At 38.7% G+C, this 20156-nt stretch overlaps 1 protein-coding gene across 12 annotated transcripts in view; it reads left to right on the top strand.

Moving 5' to 3' along the window:
• The window catches only part of WDSUB1 (WD repeat, sterile alpha motif and U-box domain containing 1), a 58959-nt gene that overhangs the window by 20294 nt on the left and 18509 nt on the right, over positions 1–20156 (top strand). For 8 of the 12 annotated variants that reach the window (XM_005311226.5, XM_065560694.1, XM_005311227.4 and 5 more), the window contains 6 exons: positions 4332–4424; positions 5609–5702; positions 9529–9562; positions 11830–11870; positions 11959–12065; positions 12661–12840. In XM_005311226.5, coding sequence (XP_005311283.2) covers positions 4332–4424; positions 5609–5702; positions 9529–9562; positions 11830–11870; positions 11959–12065; positions 12661–12840 — 549 coding nt within the window. Of the gene's footprint in view, positions 1–2807; positions 3056–4331; positions 4425–5608; positions 5703–9528; positions 9563–11829; positions 11871–11958; positions 12066–12660; positions 12841–18673; positions 18859–20156 lie in introns of those variants that run through there. The other 4 variants (XR_010591291.1, XR_010591292.1, XM_065560693.1 and 1 more) reach the window with 3 other exon arrangements.

Genomic DNA, 20156 nt, shown 5'->3' with positions numbered 1-20156 from the left:
GATAGAATAGAGTTGGTTTTCACAACTTCTTTCATATTCCAGGGAATCCCAGAGTGCTTGACAAACAAAACTTAATATCTCTTTTATAAGGCTGTGATTTCATATAAAATTGTAGACCACCCGTTCACCTCAAGTCAGAGTTTACTATGGCCTTATCTTTGCTGGGACTATGTCTTCACTGCCCCCAAATGTGGGTTTTTTAAATGGTCGCTAATCTATATTAGTTATATTACTGTAAACAAAACAAAAACCCCACACCTGTTTTGACAGTGAAGACTTAATCTAGGAAAAGAGATGTGTTCTTAACATGCTAGCTAACATGAGGTAACTAACATGAGGTAAAATTCTAGTGAAGAAAAGGCAGTTTGTAACATTAACACAAATTAGCATTTCGAGTTAAAGACCGAGGGGGAGCCTAAAATCCCTCAACCTGCCTTTTGTTTACTTGGACTTAACTCATGTTAGCTAACACAAGATGAAGAACACACCTTTTTTACCTAGTGAAGATAAGGCTTCTGCAAGCATTGTATAAGACACTTGTCTATGACTGCCATTGAGGGAAATGCGATGGTGACCGCTCCCTTCCCCACATCAGCAATTGTAGTTTGCAGTTACTGGGTTTCTGACGTGGTGTTTCCCTGACTGGATTTCTTGATATCTGGGGAGGGAAGGCCACTGTCCATTATGTACTCTTTTTAAAACTAAGATTATGAATGTTTCTCCCCTCCTCAATAACTGCCCCTGCTTTAGGGTTGAGCCTTCAAAGTATGCTCTGGCCCCAATCCAGCAAATGACTTAAGCACATTCTTTGCTGGATCAGAGCCAGAGTACTTAACACATTGCAGGTTTGAGCCCTTGGATGTTAGTAAGGCACAGAAGAGACAGAAACAATGGTTAAAATAATTGGCAGATTCTTTCCTGCACAGTATCTTCACACAGCATGGGAGATTGAGGGGGGAGGCCTCAGATCCGTGTTTGTGATTCCCAGGGCCGGCCCTGGTCCTGACCATGCTTAGAACATCTGGTGGGTAGCAATGTATTGTGCCTCTGTCACAAGGCACTTAAAAGATTCTGTGTTGATGGAGGATAACTGTGGCAAAGAGGATGGAGGTAGCAAGACCCAACTGCAACACCAGTCAGGGAATACCCATCAATGGGAGAATTCTCTGCTGGATATTTGCAGCCCATTTGTGCCATCTAAGTGGAGTAATGGGGCCATAAACCAAATTGAGGTTCTGGCCCATTATCTGATTGTACCTAATAGGGAAAAAATCCTAGGCCCAAACTGCAAAGATCAGATCCTATGCAAAACTTGTCTCTAATTCCGAGATGTTTGGATCCAAGGCTTTGGGTCAGCCCATTGTACAGATAAAGGAAAGCTGCAAAGTTCAAAACTGCATCTGAGTTTATGCACAGTTCATAGATTTTGGATCTGAGGTTGTGATTTGGACCCAGTTCTAATGAGAACTGGTCAAGAATATCTTTATTTCTGTAAAAAGTTATCTGTGTGGCAGATAACCCTAGGAATGCTTCCAGGATTATGGAGAACTAGGATTAAATTTTGCTCTGATTTACTTCCCCACATAACTGTTGAAGTTGATTGGGCTGAGTTGGGTTTAATTCAGAACAGGAGTTTAGCTGCTGTGTAGGTCATGGGGAATACATATTAAGGCTCCATAGGAGAAACTTTCACCTAGTTTTTCCAAAATGTAAAACAAGTTGGGTAAAAGAATACATGTAATTTGGTCATCTGGGCCACTTCTCTGATTTTTCTACATTCTCTACTGTCTTATACGTATACACAGGTACCACTCCTTCACGCCTCTCCAGAGCTGTACCCAGTTCTCCTGGGAAAACAGACCTAATTTTGGAGACATGCATACTATCATTGCATCATTAACTATCCAGTTAAAGTGCCATTTTTAATTAATATCACATGAAAATCTGAATTAAAAAAGGCTTGCATAAGGGCAGGAGAAAGCCCTTAGGCTCGGTACCATTTAAAAGTTATAAACATATGCTTCACATTTCCTTCTCTTGAATTTTTGGATTTTCAAATGTAGGTTTTTACTCCCAAAACCCATTGCATACAGATTGGTTTTGAAATGTCAAGGTTTATGACAAATTATGTGTGAAAGATTTATACAAAATTAAAATTAATGAAAAAGCGAGACATAATCTTAAATGAGGCACAAAGTTTTAGAAGATTAAAATAACACAAATCAAGAAAACAGTTGCCAAGGAGATATGTATTTTCACAGTCAGTAAAGGAGCGTGACCTTTTTTTAGATTTCTCAACCGGCATTCAGGTCCTTTGGTAAACAAATTAACTAGCTAAAGGCAGAGTTCTATCCTCAGATATAGCTCCCACTTATGTTGTTGAAGTTACCTATTCAAACACTAGTGATGAATTTGGCCCATTATTTTTTAATGTACAGAATAGCAGTTATATACAGTATTTAAAACAAATTTACTACCTAGCCCTCAGTTAGTGCTGATCACTTCTTAGTATTTAGGAGCAATTTTATCATACTGTTATAATTACCTCACACTACTCAAAATCTTCGAATACTCAGAAATGGAATGCACTGATTGACATGGTATTTTAAACGGGCAAACTTCTTTCATGTACACTGTTTTAATTGTCTCTTATCTGTAATGACGAGAGCTGCTTTTCTCAAACTGGTACTGGTTTTGCAGTCAGGTGGTACATGGATTCATTTATCAGAATATGAACACATTATAACTAAACTGATTACAGTATGAAAATATGTGAAGTACTCTTGAATTTTACATGTGTACATTAGTTTTTAAAGTTTGAGAACTGCTGACCTGGAGAGAACATGCATACAACCACGTTTAAAGGCTCTCTCGCTTCATCCAACACAAAAAAGAAACAACCTTTATTATCCATTTTGATCAACCCATCTACAAGTAGTCAATAATTTGAGTAGTAGGAAGAAGGAAAAACAAAAACTAAGGAAAACAAGACTGGCAACTATGTACAGAATATTTTTTGCAAAACAAAAAACAACTCCACAGTTTTTATTGCCAGGTTAGTCACAAAATTATATCATCACAGTAAATTGGCAGTAGAATCTGTTTCTAGACTTCTATATAAATCACCTTTTTCAAATACAACAGAACCTTGCTAATTTGTACTAATGACTGGTAGGCCCTTTGTGAATTACTGAATTTTGTAAATAAGCACACGAGAGAAAAAATGCAAGATTTGTTTAATGTTTTTACTTCTTTGTATTCACTGTACATTTAATTTGAAAATCGAAATTTCTATCTTTAAGGACCATGCTCTTCATAGTCCCCTTGTTATATGGTATCCTTCTTAAGTAGATAGTTTACTTAGATTATCATAGAAGTGTAGAACTGAAAGGGACCTCAAACGGCCATTTGGTCCAGTGCCCTAATCTCTCTGTATAAGAGAGTTTAGCCTGACCATTCTAGAAAATGCATTGCCAAAGGTGCTTTATTCATTTATTTGATGAGTGTATTTTAGATTTAATTATGATTATACCTCATAGTATTTATCTTATAACAATATAATTTTTTAGTTTATATGTAGCATATATTGTAAAAGTTACTAAGTCTTGGAAAAGGGAGCTAGCAACAGCATTCTACACTTAAGTCTTTGCTGTAAAATTGGAACTGAAATTGTTTTTAGTGTGTGAATTACAAATTTGGGTCTACTCTAAATGAAATAATATATATTAATATGTTTTTTAAAATCCTTGAAAATAAAAATGTTCATAAAACCATTGCAGTTTCCTGTTTTGTGATTTTTGGTTTTATGTATTTATTTATTTATTTATTATATATATATAAATCCTTTACAAATAAATCAAGTCAAATACACATCGAAGCCACTCTTTTTTGTTGTCATAACACCACAAAACAGACTTTTTAAAAAACTTTAAATAATGAGCCAGATGTTTTCCTGCACTGTAGCTCCACTCTGCATGGGAGGTGGAAAGGGGAGCCCTCAGGGAGAAATTAAACTATCTTGTATAGCTGGTGGTAAGTCTTTAGCTTTGACTGCTATCTCATTTTTATTGTCACAACTGCTCCGTTTTGGATTTCTTCCACCTGTACTATTCATGAAACAACATTTGAATGTGATATCTGCTATACAATTTAACTTGATTGCAAAATCATATCATTCATTTGTATAATTATTTTATCAATACTTTAAAAAGGTATTAGGAATGTGGAAGCTAATTTTCAAATTGAAATGTTAGAATTGTAACCTAGCTTACTGGTCTGTAACATTCTTTTCAGTGCTTCTGATCCCCTTTAAAACATTTGCGTTTTATCAGGTGGAGAACAAGGATCCAGATACTTCCGAATGGCATCTTGTGGTCAGGATAACCAGATCAAGCTTTGGCTTATTTCACTTGCTGATCTCTTAGGTATGTATAGTAATAAGTTACAATTTAGTGCTAATAAGCGCCTATCAATCAAGGTTATAGATACAAAATTAGTGAGACTAATCACATGCTTTTGAAGTTAAGCTCCTGCTTAAGTGCTTCGCTAGAGTGGAGTTAGAGGGCTCCGCACTTTGCAGGATCAAGCTTTGCTTAACTTCTTTATTTATTAAAGTTTTTAATTGGCGTACAGTAATCAGTTACAGTATGTTACAAATCCTTAGAATAGTTGGTACATTATTATGTTACGCATTTTATTATACAAGAGTATTTTTTATTTGTTGGAAGCTACCAATAATTTGTTTGAGTGTAGAACTGTTGAAAGGTGCTCGGTTGACATACTTGGAGACCAGAGTCCTCTCTTTATTCTTCCCAAAGAGGTACAGTGCAGACAGTGATGGTATTAAAATTACCCCAGTCCTGAGCTAAGTTGACCATAACTAGGAGTGACTCGTTTGTCCATTAAATCCATGACATCTGCTAAAACTGCAACAAATATTTCTGCTGTGGGGAGGTGGCTTTGTGATTTAGGTACCAGTCCAGCAGAAGTGGGACTGAGAGCTCCAAAACCATTTTCAATAAAGGGGGGGGAAAAAACCTTCCCTCTTCTTTTCTTTGTGTGTTCTGTACATATGTGGGCTGTATGTATGTGTAGATATTTAACTTTATAGGAATATAATTATATATTCCATACAAAAACCTATTTTAAAAGAATGTTAAGATTTCAAAGTGAAGCAGCGGAAGTGAGGAAATACTAAAGTTAAGGTTGCCCATGCAATCCTAATTACCCCCTTCTGTGCATGCATTATGGTATGAGGCCAGATCCATGAGCCTGCTTTGGTGGCACAAAACAGCCACAAAGCCAGTTTATCCAGAAATTCTAAGCAGAGTAGAGCCATAACAACTGCTTCTGTGTCAACCCTTCTTGCACATTATGGCGCAAGAGGCCTGGCCAAAGAACAGAGGGTGTGGTTGGAGGGTGTCCCTATGCTCAACTAATCACTGCTGTCTTTTATACTATTGACAGTTGGCCTCACTTGATTACACTATATCAAGCTCTCAAGTTTTCAGTCCTTTTAAAGTAATAAATCTAAACATTTTTAAAGGAAAATGATTGGTTAACAAGTTTAGAAAAATAATGTTCTACTTTTTGCTAATTGTGTTTGTAGGTTGTGTATTAAAATATGAATGCACATTGAACGGACACTCTGCCCCAGTCCTGGCTTGTGCTTTTTCCTATGATGGGCAGATGTTAGTCTCAGGGTAAGCAGTTTCACTTTATTTTAGTTGTTTAAATTTTACAGTAGATGGCTGTGCTTAGGTAAATATTTATCTCCCCCTTCTGAAGTGGAAATTGAGTTGTTTTTGTTTTTAAGCACTGAAGTTAATTCTTAGTTAATTGAAAAATTACTAAGGAATAGGATGAGAGTGTTGGAGTGGGGGAGAACTCAATTTCAGCTTTGGTGTATGAAAAGCTTTTCTGGACACTTATCTACATTATTACATGAAGATAATCTAAACAGTGACCTAGAACTCGAAAAAAATCACTGTTTTAAAATATTGACTTTGTAAAATTTATATACCTACACATGCACACAAAGTTTGAAAGTGATATGTATTTTAATGATGTTCTAGAATCTGTTGGAATGTATAACATTTAACTACCCAAAGGAAATTCACTCTCTTTTTTGAGGGGGAGGGGAGAGAAGGAACACATGCAAAGTGTTTATTTCTGGTGCCAGATTTCTGTACTTTTCCAAAAATTTACCCATAATATTTGTGGGCACATCACAAAAACTCAAATTTATTATATATGAATAAAACTTGTAGATACATGTACAAATCCACAGTTTGTATGTACAAATGCTAGTGTTCTATGCAAAAATACATTTTTTTAAATTGCAAAAATGTGCTTATAAATATTTCATATTTTCTGATGCCATGTGAATATTGAACCAACACTACTTAAGCTCTACCTACTGTTTAAACAAAATTTATAAATATATTTCTCTTTTACTGTTCACCTTAATATGTTTGTAGAGGGTGGATTTTTCTGGTGTTTAAGGAGTATTGTATGTGAACATCTTATTATTGATATTAGGGGTTTTTTAATATATCGGAGGAAAAATTCAAATGCCCTCCATATTCTTTCTATAATAGCACAGGAGACAAATGGAATTTACCACTCCATGTCAACAATGGGTAAAAAACTCCTGGGGAGTTTTGTGGCAGTGACACAGGCTTAGGGTTTTAATGCTGTTGTGATAAGTGAAAAGTGCTGTCTATTAAAGTAACAACGATTCTCTCAGGATACATAGGACTCCCTCGGTACCATGTTTCAGATAGGAAATCTTTCACTAATATTAGTTTTGGTTAATGATTAAACTCCGCTGCTGGCTCCTCACCCAGCATCCCAGCTGCCGGGACCCTGGGCGCGAGGCTGGCAGCTGGGACCCCGTGTAAAATGTGGGGGTGCTGCATCACCCCCTGCGCCAATAGTTCCCCGCCTATATGAACTGCTTAATGGTTAACTGTTTAACCAATAGAATTTTAAACCCTATTTACATCTCTAACTAATGCTTTCATCAGAAATTAGCAATAAATCCTAGATTGGTGTTGAAGCCTGCTGACAATGGACTCTGGCTACCCAGAGTATCACTTGAGTGTTTTTAAGTACTATATAATTATGACTTAAGGTTCTGCTTTCATCTCATTACTGAAACATGGACATTTGTAGGTGTAAGTCTTAATGGGAGTCCAGCATGCAAAACCCTATTAAAATGAGATTATATTTATGAAATGTAGATATTTTAAATCAAATACTGACCCTAGTGATTAATATTAATACTGTGCATTAACTTAAGGTGCTAGCCACAGTTCATTTCAGTTAGATGTAGAAATACAATCTCTGTTTGACTCTGACTATTGCAGGTAAAAGGTGTTGGCTTATTAATTCTACACCAGGTTCATATTATTACTTGTAATAATGAGAACATCCTGATTTGGAGTACAGTGGCCACCACTAAAAGTGGGTATGCCCTGAAATCATGTTAGTGTGTTACATGCTGTGTATTCTAAAGGTAGTAATTGTTTCTTCTGATAGTATCAGTATTGTATAAAAATGTGAGGGCAGGAGAGAAAACAGTTATGGATAGTTTTACAAGAAAGGGAAATTTTAATGTTTTGGTAATATTAAATTAAGTAACCAATATCATGGTGGGATCAACTTCCTTATTTTCTGTATTCTAACATTGATTTTTTTTTAAAGAAAATAAGTAAGGTAGAATATTTATAATCATTTATGATTTTATATATTTCAATGACATTATGCATGTTTTTATTCCACATTGTAATAGATAATTACTTAACCTCTCGTAAGCTGTCAAAGTAGCAACTTGACATAACAATTCCAACAATACACCCTTTTAATTTCCATTCTATTACCAAAAAATTCTAAATTAAGAAAATACCTTTTTAGAAAAAAATAGAATGTTGTAGATTAACCAGTAATTAAAGTTATAACACAAATCCCAGAGGACAATAACTTTTTGTCATTTTTCTTTGTGGTGTTTTTGTTTTTGGGGAGCCAAAGGTTCTTTTCATTCTCTTTTTTGGTATTTTCTTTTTGGATCACAAATGTGAGAGGGGAGGCAGAGTAGTGGTGCTGGGAACCAGACAGAAGAGTAGCCCTAGGGCAATGGGAGGCAGAGAAGTGGTGCTGCTGGGTCAAGATAGTAATAGGAAATGGATGGCAGCTCTCCTATCTTATGGGTGAGGACATGTCTCTTTGGACATGTCTACGCAGCAAAGAAAACCTGTGGTTGGCCCGTGCCAGGCTGCTTGGGCTTGTGAGGCTTGGGCTGCGGGGTTGTTTCATTGCTGTGTCGATTTTCGGGCTGAGGCCTGGGCTTTAGGACTCTGTGGGGCAGGAGCGTCCCAGAGCTCAGACTCCAGCCCGAGCCCGGAAATCGACACAGCAATGAAACCGCCCACAACCCAGCCCATGAGCCCAAGTCGGTTGGCACAGGCCAGCGCAGGTTTTTCTTTACTGTTTAGACATCCCGTCTGAGTAGCCAGGGAGAGGCAGTCATTTTTGTATGCCTTAAAGACTGACTTTTTAGCCTGAAATTATCACTCACACATTGACAGTGGAATAGAGGGGAAAGTCAGAAGACAGACTAAAACATAAGAGTTGATATGATTTCTTTTTTTTTTTTTTAAACATAATTTTTTTGGCCAGGTTTTGTGCCAGTTGCATGATTTTTGAGGGTCCGATTCATGAGTTTTGATCTCTTGAGGTTGGCATCCAGTCTGTATAGCTGTACTCCATACATCTTTCAGGAAGAACTGTAGTTGCTGAAAATAAACATGTAACACTTTGTATATGGATTATCTTATTAAAAATAGTGATATTTTAACTATGTAGTATTTTACATTCTGTACTGAGCCATTTCCTCTAGTCTGCTTTGCAGATATTCAGGGTCCAAATTGAAGCAGAAATACTTGGAAGATAAGCGCACAGGTGCTGGAACTAAGGATGCTGGGAGTGCCACTGCACCCCCTGATTTGAGGCGCTTTCCATCATATCCAGGGTTCACAGTTTGGTTCAGTGGCTCTCAGCACCCCCACTATAAAAATTATTCCAGTACTCCTGGGTAGGAGAGCCCACTCAGTGTTCACAGTGTCCACACATGGTTGAGCCCACCTTTGCAGCTACTCCCTGTACTGGAGCATTGAGGGGACAAATGTGAATGAGCTATTGGTGTGGTGGTAGCATGGCCAGTGGATTTATGTACTTCACAGATGCACTGCCTCAAAAACCTATTGGAATGAGAGGAGCTGTGGGCTTCAGCCACTACTCTTTCTTCTAGGCTATACCTCAAGCTGCTGTATAGATGTTCAGACCCTACCTCTAGATTTCAGTGAAGAGGATTGCTACGTCTAACATCTGCATAGTTGCTGCCAGCAAATCTTGTTTGTTTAGACTTTCCTTGTGGGACAAAAAATTGTCCCATAGTTTTTAATTATAATAGTTTGTTTTCTCATCTCTTTCCAGGCCATCATTTAATTTAATGTGTTTTTTTTAAAGATCTGTGGACAAATCCATCATAATACATGACATTGTAAGTATTGCATAATTCAAGATTGTTTACTGATTTTTTTTTTTATCCCTTCACCTGAAATGTTCTCTTCTATCTTGAGAAGACTAGCAAATATGACCTGAAATCTTTAGTGTGTATTTTTTGGAGTAGGAGTGAGGAAGGAGTTCATCCATATCAAAGTACAGAGTGTCTGTGTGTGTCTCTCTCTCTCTCTCTCTCTCTCTTTCCCTCGCCACCTTTTTCTACACTTCATTCTTTTCTTATCTTGGTACTGTACAACAGAATCACACTACTGTATACATATGTATCTGCACACTTAAGTGGATGAAATTTGTAAGTCTTATGTGTTGTCATATCATCAAAAGCATGTAAGATTGCAGTCATTGACACAGGAAAAAAATAGGAGTTTCCTATATCAGTAATAGTTGTTTTAGGAATCTTTTAGTATATTATATGTACAAACATGGACAATTCAAGGGGAATGGTTAAGAAATAATAGCATTCTTTAATATCATACCCTTTTTACATCTTATTGCTTAGACTTATTGCTTGACGGTAGGAATAATACCACTGAAAACTGGTAAAGCCTTCCTAATTCATCTGTACATAGTATTTAACTTTTGTCTTTTACAATATTAAAATTATTAATCTGCTTTCCTGAGAGTGAAGGGTGAACATACTTTATCTATATAGTTCGTGGTACAACTTTTGTGTATAGTCAACATCTAAGATCAGATGTGTTTAGGAATTCTTGTCTCACATAGAAATGTAATGGTCCCTTACCTATTCAAATGTCAGTTGGTTTAAAGTGCTCACGCAGACCTGAAAGAATGAATCCTAATCAGAATATGAGCAAGGTGACACTGAAGGCATAATTTGGCCCCTATATTTTTCCTGTCTCCTCACCAGTGTAAATTCATAAATCAGTGGTTAATTTATAGTGGTGTAACTGAGAGCATGATCTGGTCCTGAACTTGCTGGGAACTACAAGACATGGGAGAGGAAGCATATTCACTCATTAAAGTCACAGAACTGGGAGATGTGAATTCTGTTTCTGGTTCTTAAACAGACTTCCTATGTGATGGTGGACAAATCACTGTGCCTCTGGGGCTGGATCATGCCAGGCCTTCCCTGGGCGCTGACTGCTGCTGAAATACTTTTTGGACTCTATGCTTACTGTGACAGCAGCTTAAGGTGATGAGGAAGGCATCAGCCTCCCAGCAAATCAGAGTCTGAGGGTGTGTCCGACCAGTCATATAGCCTGTACAAAATTGAGCCATACTTGGTTTAGAGATGTCCCAGCTGACCATGGCCTCACTGGATAAATTGTGGTAACCAGGCTGGGATGGATTGTATTTTCTTTTTCTTCATCAGTGTCAATATTGATTTATAGTGAGGTTTAAAAAGATTAATTGCTTTCTTTAAGTTACCACTTTATTTAAAAAAAAATAGCATGATTGCTGACTACTTCAAGAAATAAATTATTTGTTCCACTGTTCTGTTTAGTCCTATAATGTTAATTGGGAGATAACAGTGAAAGAACAATAGGTCTGGATCAGATGGAGATAAATGTCAGTCTAACATAAGGGACATATCCCTCATGAGGGACAGTTCAGAAGTATGAGAGGAAAAACAGGAAAGTTGACAGGTCAATTAGAATAACTTGTTTTTTTAATTCTGACAATGTCTGTCAAGGGAATCATGTGCTACACTAAAGAGAGACTCTTAAACATAATTTAAAGGATTGGAATCGTTAAGATTTGTTTTTGTGAATGGCAGCATCTAGTGGCCACATATGCAAACCACAGTTGCTTAATCCTTGTGATGTTACAGGCCCTGCTTTTTTATTTAAAGGTTGCACCTGGATTTCAGATTCGGTTACTAGTTCACTCTGATACGTTCTTAATTCTAGTATTTTGGAAGAAATGTTTTTTTATCCGGATGAGTAATCAGCCCATATGGAATTTTAGAACTGTCAGTTGAATATATTATATTTCTGTCTGCCAGGTACATTGAGGGACAGCTGTGTAGTCTGTTGGATTGAACATGGGGCTGCAAGTCAGGAGATTTGAGTTTTATTACCAGGTCTGATGCTGACTTGCTATGTGACTTTTGGCATATTATTTAGTCTCTTAGTGCCTCAATTACACCATCTTCAGAATTGAAATCATTATGCTTCCCCACCTTTGTAAAGTGCTTTGAATTAAAAATTGCTATATAAATAAAAATGATTAACAGTGATTGTTATTTCTATTTGACCTAACAAATGCAATAATTTTTGTTTGCAGAAAACTGGGAGCATCCTGCACACTTTAACTCAGCATACCAGGTGTGAAATCAGCAAATCCTGTTTTAACCAAGGAAATTATTTAATGTGTGATTTTAAATTTCAGTTATTGAATTGCTTTTGTTTCTAGATATGTTACAACTTGTGCCTTTGCACCAGATATTCCATTACTTGCAACAGGTTCAATGGATAAAACTGTGAATATCTGGCAATTTGATCCAAAGCAACATTGTGCAGGTAAGTACATGCATTTGTTTAAGCTGCTCTTTTTATACTTCTGGTATAATATAGTTGTAAACCTATTGGGAGATGCTATACAGACTGCTTTACCCTAGTATGTGCTCAATGTGTAATCTTAAAAAATATAGTCCCAACATTTGACCTTCCTTAAAATTATTTACTATTGGGAAATGTCCTGTATGTTGGAAAAGAAAGAAGAGGGGGAAAAAAATCTTTTAAATGTACCATTCCTTCTTTAAGGAAATTTTACACCTAAACAAAAGGAGTGTGATCTCTTGCGTCCCTTTTTCTTACTCTCTGGGCAGCACTTAACTGACAAATAATATTCCCAGAGCAGCGCAAACTTTGCCAGTGACACTTGTACACAAATAACTTGTATTTTCTGTTTCTCATATTAATTGCAAGCATAGTTGGCAATAGGAACAAAAAATTATTTGCTAATTAATATAGACAAAATAAGTCAGGAAATAAACATTGTAGCTCATAAAAGCTATGTTACAAAGGTATACCAAGAGCAACTTTCAATGCACAAGAACAGTTCTGTTTTTTTTATTTCTTATCTGAAATTTCCCTTTTCTACTTGTTTCCCAAGGAAGTGGATTGGAAGATGAACCTAAGATGTCTATTGAGAACTGGTCAGAGGAAGAGGTCTCAGTCTGGCTTTGTGCACAAGGTTTAAAAGACCTTGTTGGGATTTTCAAGATGAATAACATTGATGGCAAAGAGCTGCTGAGTCTTACAAAACACAGTCTGACTAACGACTTAAAAATTGGTAAGAATGTAAAGGCAAGTAAAATTGTAACCTTTGATAGGAATTTAGGAACTTTTAGAGTGGAAGAAGGTCAGAAATTCCATGTAGGTATGTATATCCTCTCCTTTAAGTTTACAGTTATTCTGCCACTCTATTTTTTTTCCTGTTAAATACAGTACATGGCCAAATACTATTGATACTCTGTTCATCCAAAATACTTGTTTTTTTGAAGTTTTCCTATCCCTAAAGACAACAAATGTACAACAATCTTGCATTGGCAGGGAGTGGACTAAGTTTCCTATTTTATAATTTTCAGCTCTGATATCTGTGAGGTGGAAGAAAGTAATTTCAGTTTCTTTACACACCTACATGTTGTGATAAATGAAGGGGGTGAGGGGTAGCTCCCTTTGATGGACAGCCAGCCAGCCAGTTAGCTGTAAAATCCTTCTTGGTAGCTGTTCTCTACTTGCTTTACCTGCAAAGGGTTAAAAAGTCCCCCGGGTTTTAAAATAAAAAATAAAAAATGGGCACCTAACCAAAAGAGCCAACGGGAAGGCTAGAACTTTTTTAAATTGGGAAAGAAACTTTCCCTTTGTCTGTTGTTCTTCGGAGAAGGAGATACAGAGCAGTAATGCTATAAAAGCAGGAATGCTGTGTAAGGCTTGAACCAGGTATAAAAATTCATCTTCCATACCTAGAAGAAATCATTGGAAAGGGCATGTTTAAATAGACGCGATTAGGTTTATTTCTTTATTTTGGCTTGTGGATCTCTGTGCTAACCCCAGATGCTTTTGTTTTGCTTGTCACCTTTAAGCTGAACCTCAAGAGAGAGATCTTGATGCTTAATTTTTGTAATTGTTTCTTTTTGTTTTTAATAAATTTTACCTTTTTTAAGAACAGGATTGAATTTTTGGTGTCCTAAGAGGTTTGTGCCTGTTATTTGATTAGCTGGTAGCAACAACTAATTTCCTTTGTTGTCTTTCTCAGCTCTTCCCTAGAGGGAGGATGAAAGGGCTTGAGGGTACCTCACAGGGAGGAATTCCCAAGTGCTCCTTCCTGGGCTCAAGGGGGTATTTTGCATTTGGGTGGTGGCAGCATTTACCAAGCCAAGGTCAGAGAAAAGCTGTAACCTTGGGAGTTTAATACAAGCCTGGAGTGGCCAGTATTAATTTTTAAAATCCTTGAGGGCTCCCACCTTCCATACTCAGAGACAAAGTGGGGATTCGACCTTGACACATGTACACACTATAGTCAATGATTCTGGCTAATGTAAGCAGTGAACTGTTTTTTGTTGTGTTTTTTTCCTGTCAGTCTGGGGAGTCTGTGTGTGTTTGAAACATGTAGAGGCCAGCAACTCTGGATTTAGTTGTGAATTTTTTTGGGTGGAAAATACTGTAATTGAAAAAAATATCATAAAAATGGGCTTTTTGCTAGATTTTTTTTCTCTTAGCCACCGATGTTACATTAGTTTTTAAAGTTTGTTAGTAGGGATTAGAAGAAGCTTGCTTGGTACAAGTACTTTTTACAACTATTAATCAAAAGGACACATGGTATACAGTCCTACAGATTTATGCCAATAAAGTTGGGAACTATATTGCAGAAGTCTGCCCAGAGGAAGTACCATACCATCAGGGCTGGGCTGTGGATGTCTGGCGTGCCCGGTCAGCTGCTGAGTTGTGATTGGGGACAATAGCAGGGCAAGCTAGATCAGAAAGCCGGGAAGTCAGGGTTAGGGACTAGCAGGTCAGAGTGGAGCCAGGTCAGGATACCAGGAAGTCAGGTTTGGGTGCCAGGTTACAGACAACAATCCAATAGCGAAGTCAAGGACAGATCAGGGTCAGAAGCCGGAGTCCAGGGTCTGGAGCAGAAATAAGCAGGCAGGCAGTCTTGTTATTGCTCAGACAGCTCCCCATCATGGCTTCCTAATTTATATACTGGTATTGGCCAGTCAGTGAGCTGGGAGTTGCCTCTGTTTAGGCCCCCTGGATGGTACTTCCTGCTGAGCCTAGCTTTGCAGGGTCCTCCTAAGCACACCTACTTCTAATGGCAATGCGGAGGCGTCAGCAGCCCAGAACCTCCGTGGTCTCTGATTCTAGCCCTGCAAGTTCTTTCTTACATATACTAATTGTGAGATGCCCCAGGGTACAATCTGGACTATTGAATCATTGTGCCCCCTTAACTCTCCAGTCTGGTGTGTCATATGCCCCGCTTTGCAGTGTGAGCTGCCACTTGGCCCACTCACCCCCGCCTCTAGCATGCAAGTCCTACCCAGACAACTACCAGAGCGCTATGCTCAGCCACTCTTGAATTACATATAGGCAATACCTGCATATCCCTCAGCCCCAGCCTTGTACGGCACCCCAGGAATGTGCGTCTTACACTGCTCAAGACCTCGTTCATCAGAGTAAGCTCATTAATTAGTTTGTCATTCCATCAAAGGGTATGAATATGCACCAGCCTTTGTAACCGGAATAGATTCCCCAAACTTAAGTCAAAAACACACTGGCTTAGGGAAAACATTAAAATAAGTATATTAACACAGAAAAATAGATTTTAAGTGATAAGTGGTATAGAATTGGTTACAGAAGGAAATAAAAGGTAAAATCGCAGTCTAACTCCTCAACTTTATCAAGCTAAGTCAAGTTTGAAGTCACAGGTTTCTCTTACCCAATTGCCTACAGCCGTCTTTGCTAACTGGAAAGCTTTGCCAGTTAGGACCACTCCCCCTAGTCCAAATGTTTCTTTTTCTTCCTGATAATCTTGTTGCCTTCAGAATAGGTGGGGAAGGAGAGGTGGTCAGGGACCTGTGTTCCCCCTTTTTAATATCTTGACCCTTTTTACTGGAAAAGTCATTGCTGCATCATGAGGTCAGGCAGCTTCGTGGTTTACGTACTCAAGCAACTGTCTTTCATGTGAATTATAAATCTCCTTTTAACAACTCCCCTGCTAGTGACTGGCCAGTGATGGTTGCTTTACACCTGGCTGGGTGTTGGTCATCCCTTTGTTGCCATTGAAGAGCCATTCTGTGGACATTGCCCAGACTCACCTTTCAGTAGCAAACATACAACAAAATTTCAGGACTTCATATACAGTGATGATATTTTAACAGGACAGTGATGTTCAAAAGACCCTAACTTTTCCAATGATACCTCACAAAGCATGCTTTGTACAAATAGATCATAACCATATACAAGTGGTGAGTATGGGGGTACAGGGTATTATTTTGAGGTACACTGTGTCATTAATAGACAAGGCCACAACAAATATTTTACAATGAGGTACTAGTATATGTCAAATCACAGGAGGCATTATTGCATGAACTGCCTCCTTGGGTTCTAGAAGTCAGTAGTTAGCTCTTGAAGTTCTGAGAGTAGGTATCCATAAAAGACCGTTCTCTCAAGGAAGACCATTTCTGAAAAGCAAAAGATAAAATCAATTTCTGTATAAATTTTATTAAACGTTGGACATGGCCTAAAACTGTGCTGTGGCACTCATCAGCTGAAACTAATCAGATAATGCTGACTATAGAGTTATGTGAAAATTGAAAGCTGTGGGACTGATGGTAGTCTTAACAGCAGAACCAGTGATACAAAGAGACATCTGGATAGTGGACATGGAGCCCGGCTCTATGAGAAGCTCTGTATGTGACAGTGCATGGAAGATATGGCCAGAAGATCTGCTGCTTCATGGATCTTTGTGTCTTCTCTTTACAGTAGGATGCGTTAGGATTGTGTGTTAGGGCTGAAGTAGCCTCCATGCAGTAGATTCAATTCCACTGCCATTCCAAGGAGATATTCAGTGTTCAAACCACTGGCCTGTGTTTCCCTGGGCTTGCACCAGTATGCCTCATTTTTTATTCCAGTGAGTACTTTAATGCTCTTTTTATTAAACTCTGAACACAAAGGGACGGATTTTTACCAATGTATCCCGGGAGAGTTTGTGAACCCAAGCATTATGGCTGGAACACAAAGTGATCCTTCATGTCAATGTCCTTGAATTCCAGGCAATTCACAAAGCTTAATGTGCTTTTCTCCCTCATGGACTTGCCATACCACGGTCATCCAGACCAACAATACAACAGTGATACTAATAAAACAGACAAGGGAAGGGCACGGTCAATCAGCTTTGTCAAGAAGGGATGAAACTGTGGAACTTTTGCATCAAGAAGGGCATTTCTCCCATTGCTGCGCACTGACTATGTTGTTAGAACCAGCTGGCCAATCATCTCATTTGGAGATTTTTTTTCAAATCAGAAGTGGTCCCTGAAGAACAGTGTGCTCAAAATTTCTTTCAGGTCTGTGGTATTCCATCAATTGACCTATTTGCAAAAAAAGACAAGAAGAAATACCATCAGTTCTGCTCCCAAGCAAGTCGCGGTCCAGGTTCATTAGCCAACGTTTTTCTCTTGAGGTGGGACCTGATCTCCCTATTCAGTCCCACAGGCAATCCTTAAATTGATTTGCAAGACTACATCAAGATAATTCTTATAGCTCCAACTTGGTTGAGACAATACTGTTTCTTGAATCGAGAGGCTGTGAACATCCAACTTCTGTGGCCTCTGCCTTTGCTTCCAGATCTACTGTCCCAGCAGCATGGATGGATGTTGCATCTGGACCCCAACAGCCTGCACCTTTATGGCATCACTATTGAGTGGTTAGGCAGGGAAGCACTGCTCAGTGGCAGTTAGGAGGTATTGCTTACCAGTAGAAAACGATCCACGTATTTAGCAAAGTGGAAACGATTTCCAATCTGGTCCACTCCATGGTGCATATCTCCATCAGAAGCTAAGATTCAGGGAATTTTATAGTACCGGTTGTATCTCAAATCCTCATGCCTCTAAGCTACCTGATAGTTCACTTAGCAGCGATCTCAGCAGTTCACCGTCCCATTCAGAGATCAGTTTTTTCAAACCAGATGGTCTCTAGATTTTTAAAGGGGATTGTTTGACTTTCCCCTCGGTAAAGAACGCATTGCCACTTTGGGATCTTAGCACTGTATTAACTGCTTTAATGCCCCCTCTATTTGGGCCAGTGGCCTCCTGTTCTTTGCCTCATCTGTGTCTGAAGATATCCTTTCTTATTGCTATCACATCAGCCAGAAGAGTGGGTGAGCTGCAGGCTCTCATGGCAGGGTTTTTCAAATACAATGTTTTTCAAACAAAAGTAGCTTAGAACTTCAGTTGTGGCTTCATAATTAAGTGATATATGCTTTTCAATTGAACGCAACAATATACTTATTGGTTTTTTTTTTTTAGTTTTTCCCAAAACCGTCCTCACAGGAGGACAAAACATCTACATACTTTGGATGCAATGAGAGCATTATCCTTTTATCTGAACCAAGACTAAGCCTTTCAGGCTGTCTCCTTAGCTATTTTGTTTCTTACGTTATCAGAATGAGTGGTCAAGCAGTAAACACAGACAATTTCTAGATAAATTAAGCCCTGTATTACCACAGCTGATGAGATAGCGAACGCTTTTCTTTCACACAGACTATTGGCTTGTTCAACAAGAGCTCAGGCTACTTTGATGGCTGTTCTGAAGGATGTTCTCATACTGGACATTTGTAGGACTGACCCCTCATCCTTGGTGCATACCTTCACTCATTATGACACCATCACAACTGCACCAAAATATGGTGCAAATTTTGGGAAGGCTGTGTTGCAATCACTATTTAAATAGACTCCAAGCCCCACCTCCCAACGGTAGTGCTTGTAAGTCACCTGAGTGGAATACATGTGTGCAACCACTCAAAGAAGAAGAAAGTTACTTACCTGTATCATAACTGTTGTTCTTGGAGACGTTGTTGCACGTGAGTATTCCATGACCCATCCTCCACCTGTTTTTCCATATTGTAGTGCAAAGGAACTGAGGGAAGTCAGGATGGCGCCGCCAATATTTAGCCTTGGGAGGGGACAGGAGAATGTACTGCCCCGATGGGTACTTCTGCGGAAAACTCTCCAGCTTTGGTGTGCTGGGCACGTGCACACCGGAGTGAAATACACATGTGGAACAAATCTCTAAGATAACAGTTACAATACAGGTAAGTAGCTGTTTTTTATAGCATCATGGACCTCCAATGCCTGTCTGTTATCAGTGTTAACAGTGCTTGTGCTGTCAAAGAGAGAAGGCCAGAGAGGGGTAGCAGGTTGGGAGCTCCATCCCCAACTACTTTAAAAGTGTAGTAAAAACATTTTATTAAATTACTACCAAGAATTGGACGGGGACAGTAGGAGTCACTTCATCCACGTCCTTGGGAAAGCAAATACTGTTTAGGACACCCATGCTTTGGGTGTCCCTAAACCGCCAACTGCCAGAAGCTGGGACTGGACAATAGGGAACGAATTACTTGAAATTGCTCTGTTCTGTTCATTCCCTCTGAAACATCGGGCACTGGCCATTATCAGAATACAGGATACTGGGCTAGATGAACCACTGGTCTGACCCAGTATGGCCATTCTTATAGTCTTGTAATAGAGGTTAAATATTTAGGAGCCATATATCCTCCAAGCTGACTGGGTGTTGCAGGAATTTCCATGTAGAATGAAGTGTATCCTTTCTCCCCACAACAAGATCTGGAGCAGGGACACATTCCATCATCATGAAGTCAGACTGAGGAATGAGTGCCATGTCAGTGCAGCAGAATTAGCGTTAAGAGAGAGGAGTTGTCATTGTTGCTCAGAGTCTGACTAAAGAGCCATATGATAAGACCTCGAAACATTATTGATCGTAGCTGTGTGGTCCAACCATGATGGTAGATTTAGTGATACATTTTATTTGACAACATAATTGACACTATGAGGCTGGGTTGTCAGATCAGAAAGGAGAATTTGCTATTTCCTGGCAAACTTACATATACTATTCACTTATTGGAATGATGATTAAGGAAGAAAAATATTCTTATGAATTTTTCTCATAGTGTAACTAAGGGCATGTCTACACAGCAAGTTACTGCATAACAAGCCAGCACCAGCTTGCTGTGCAGAAAATCTCCTCTGTGAACATTGCTGCAGCACACTGAAATGTGCAGTAATCTGTAATCCTCTGAAATACAGTAGTTTAAGATATACAATAGCTTAATTCTCTAAACTGCAGTATACTAAGGCCACCTTACTTCTGAAGGAGATCATCCACATGGGGGTTTTGAGGCACTTTAATTTATGCCATTAACACCTTTAGTTTATTCACTTTTCCTTTCCTTTCCTTTCCTTTCCTTTCCTTTCCTGAGAGTCCCCGTGTAAACAAGACCTGATTTTTTGGGGTCTTTTCATGCCCAAAATGGCTACAGACAGCTTCTTTGCAGTACTTTTTGGGGGGGAAATTGTAGTCCCTATCTGCTAC

This window comes from Chrysemys picta, chromosome 11, assembly GCF_011386835.1.
Source record: "Chrysemys picta bellii isolate R12L10 chromosome 11, ASM1138683v2, whole genome shotgun sequence".
Taxonomy (NCBI): Eukaryota; Metazoa; Chordata; order Testudines; family Emydidae; genus Chrysemys; species Chrysemys picta.
This window is presented reverse-complemented; position numbering and strand designations above follow the sequence as displayed.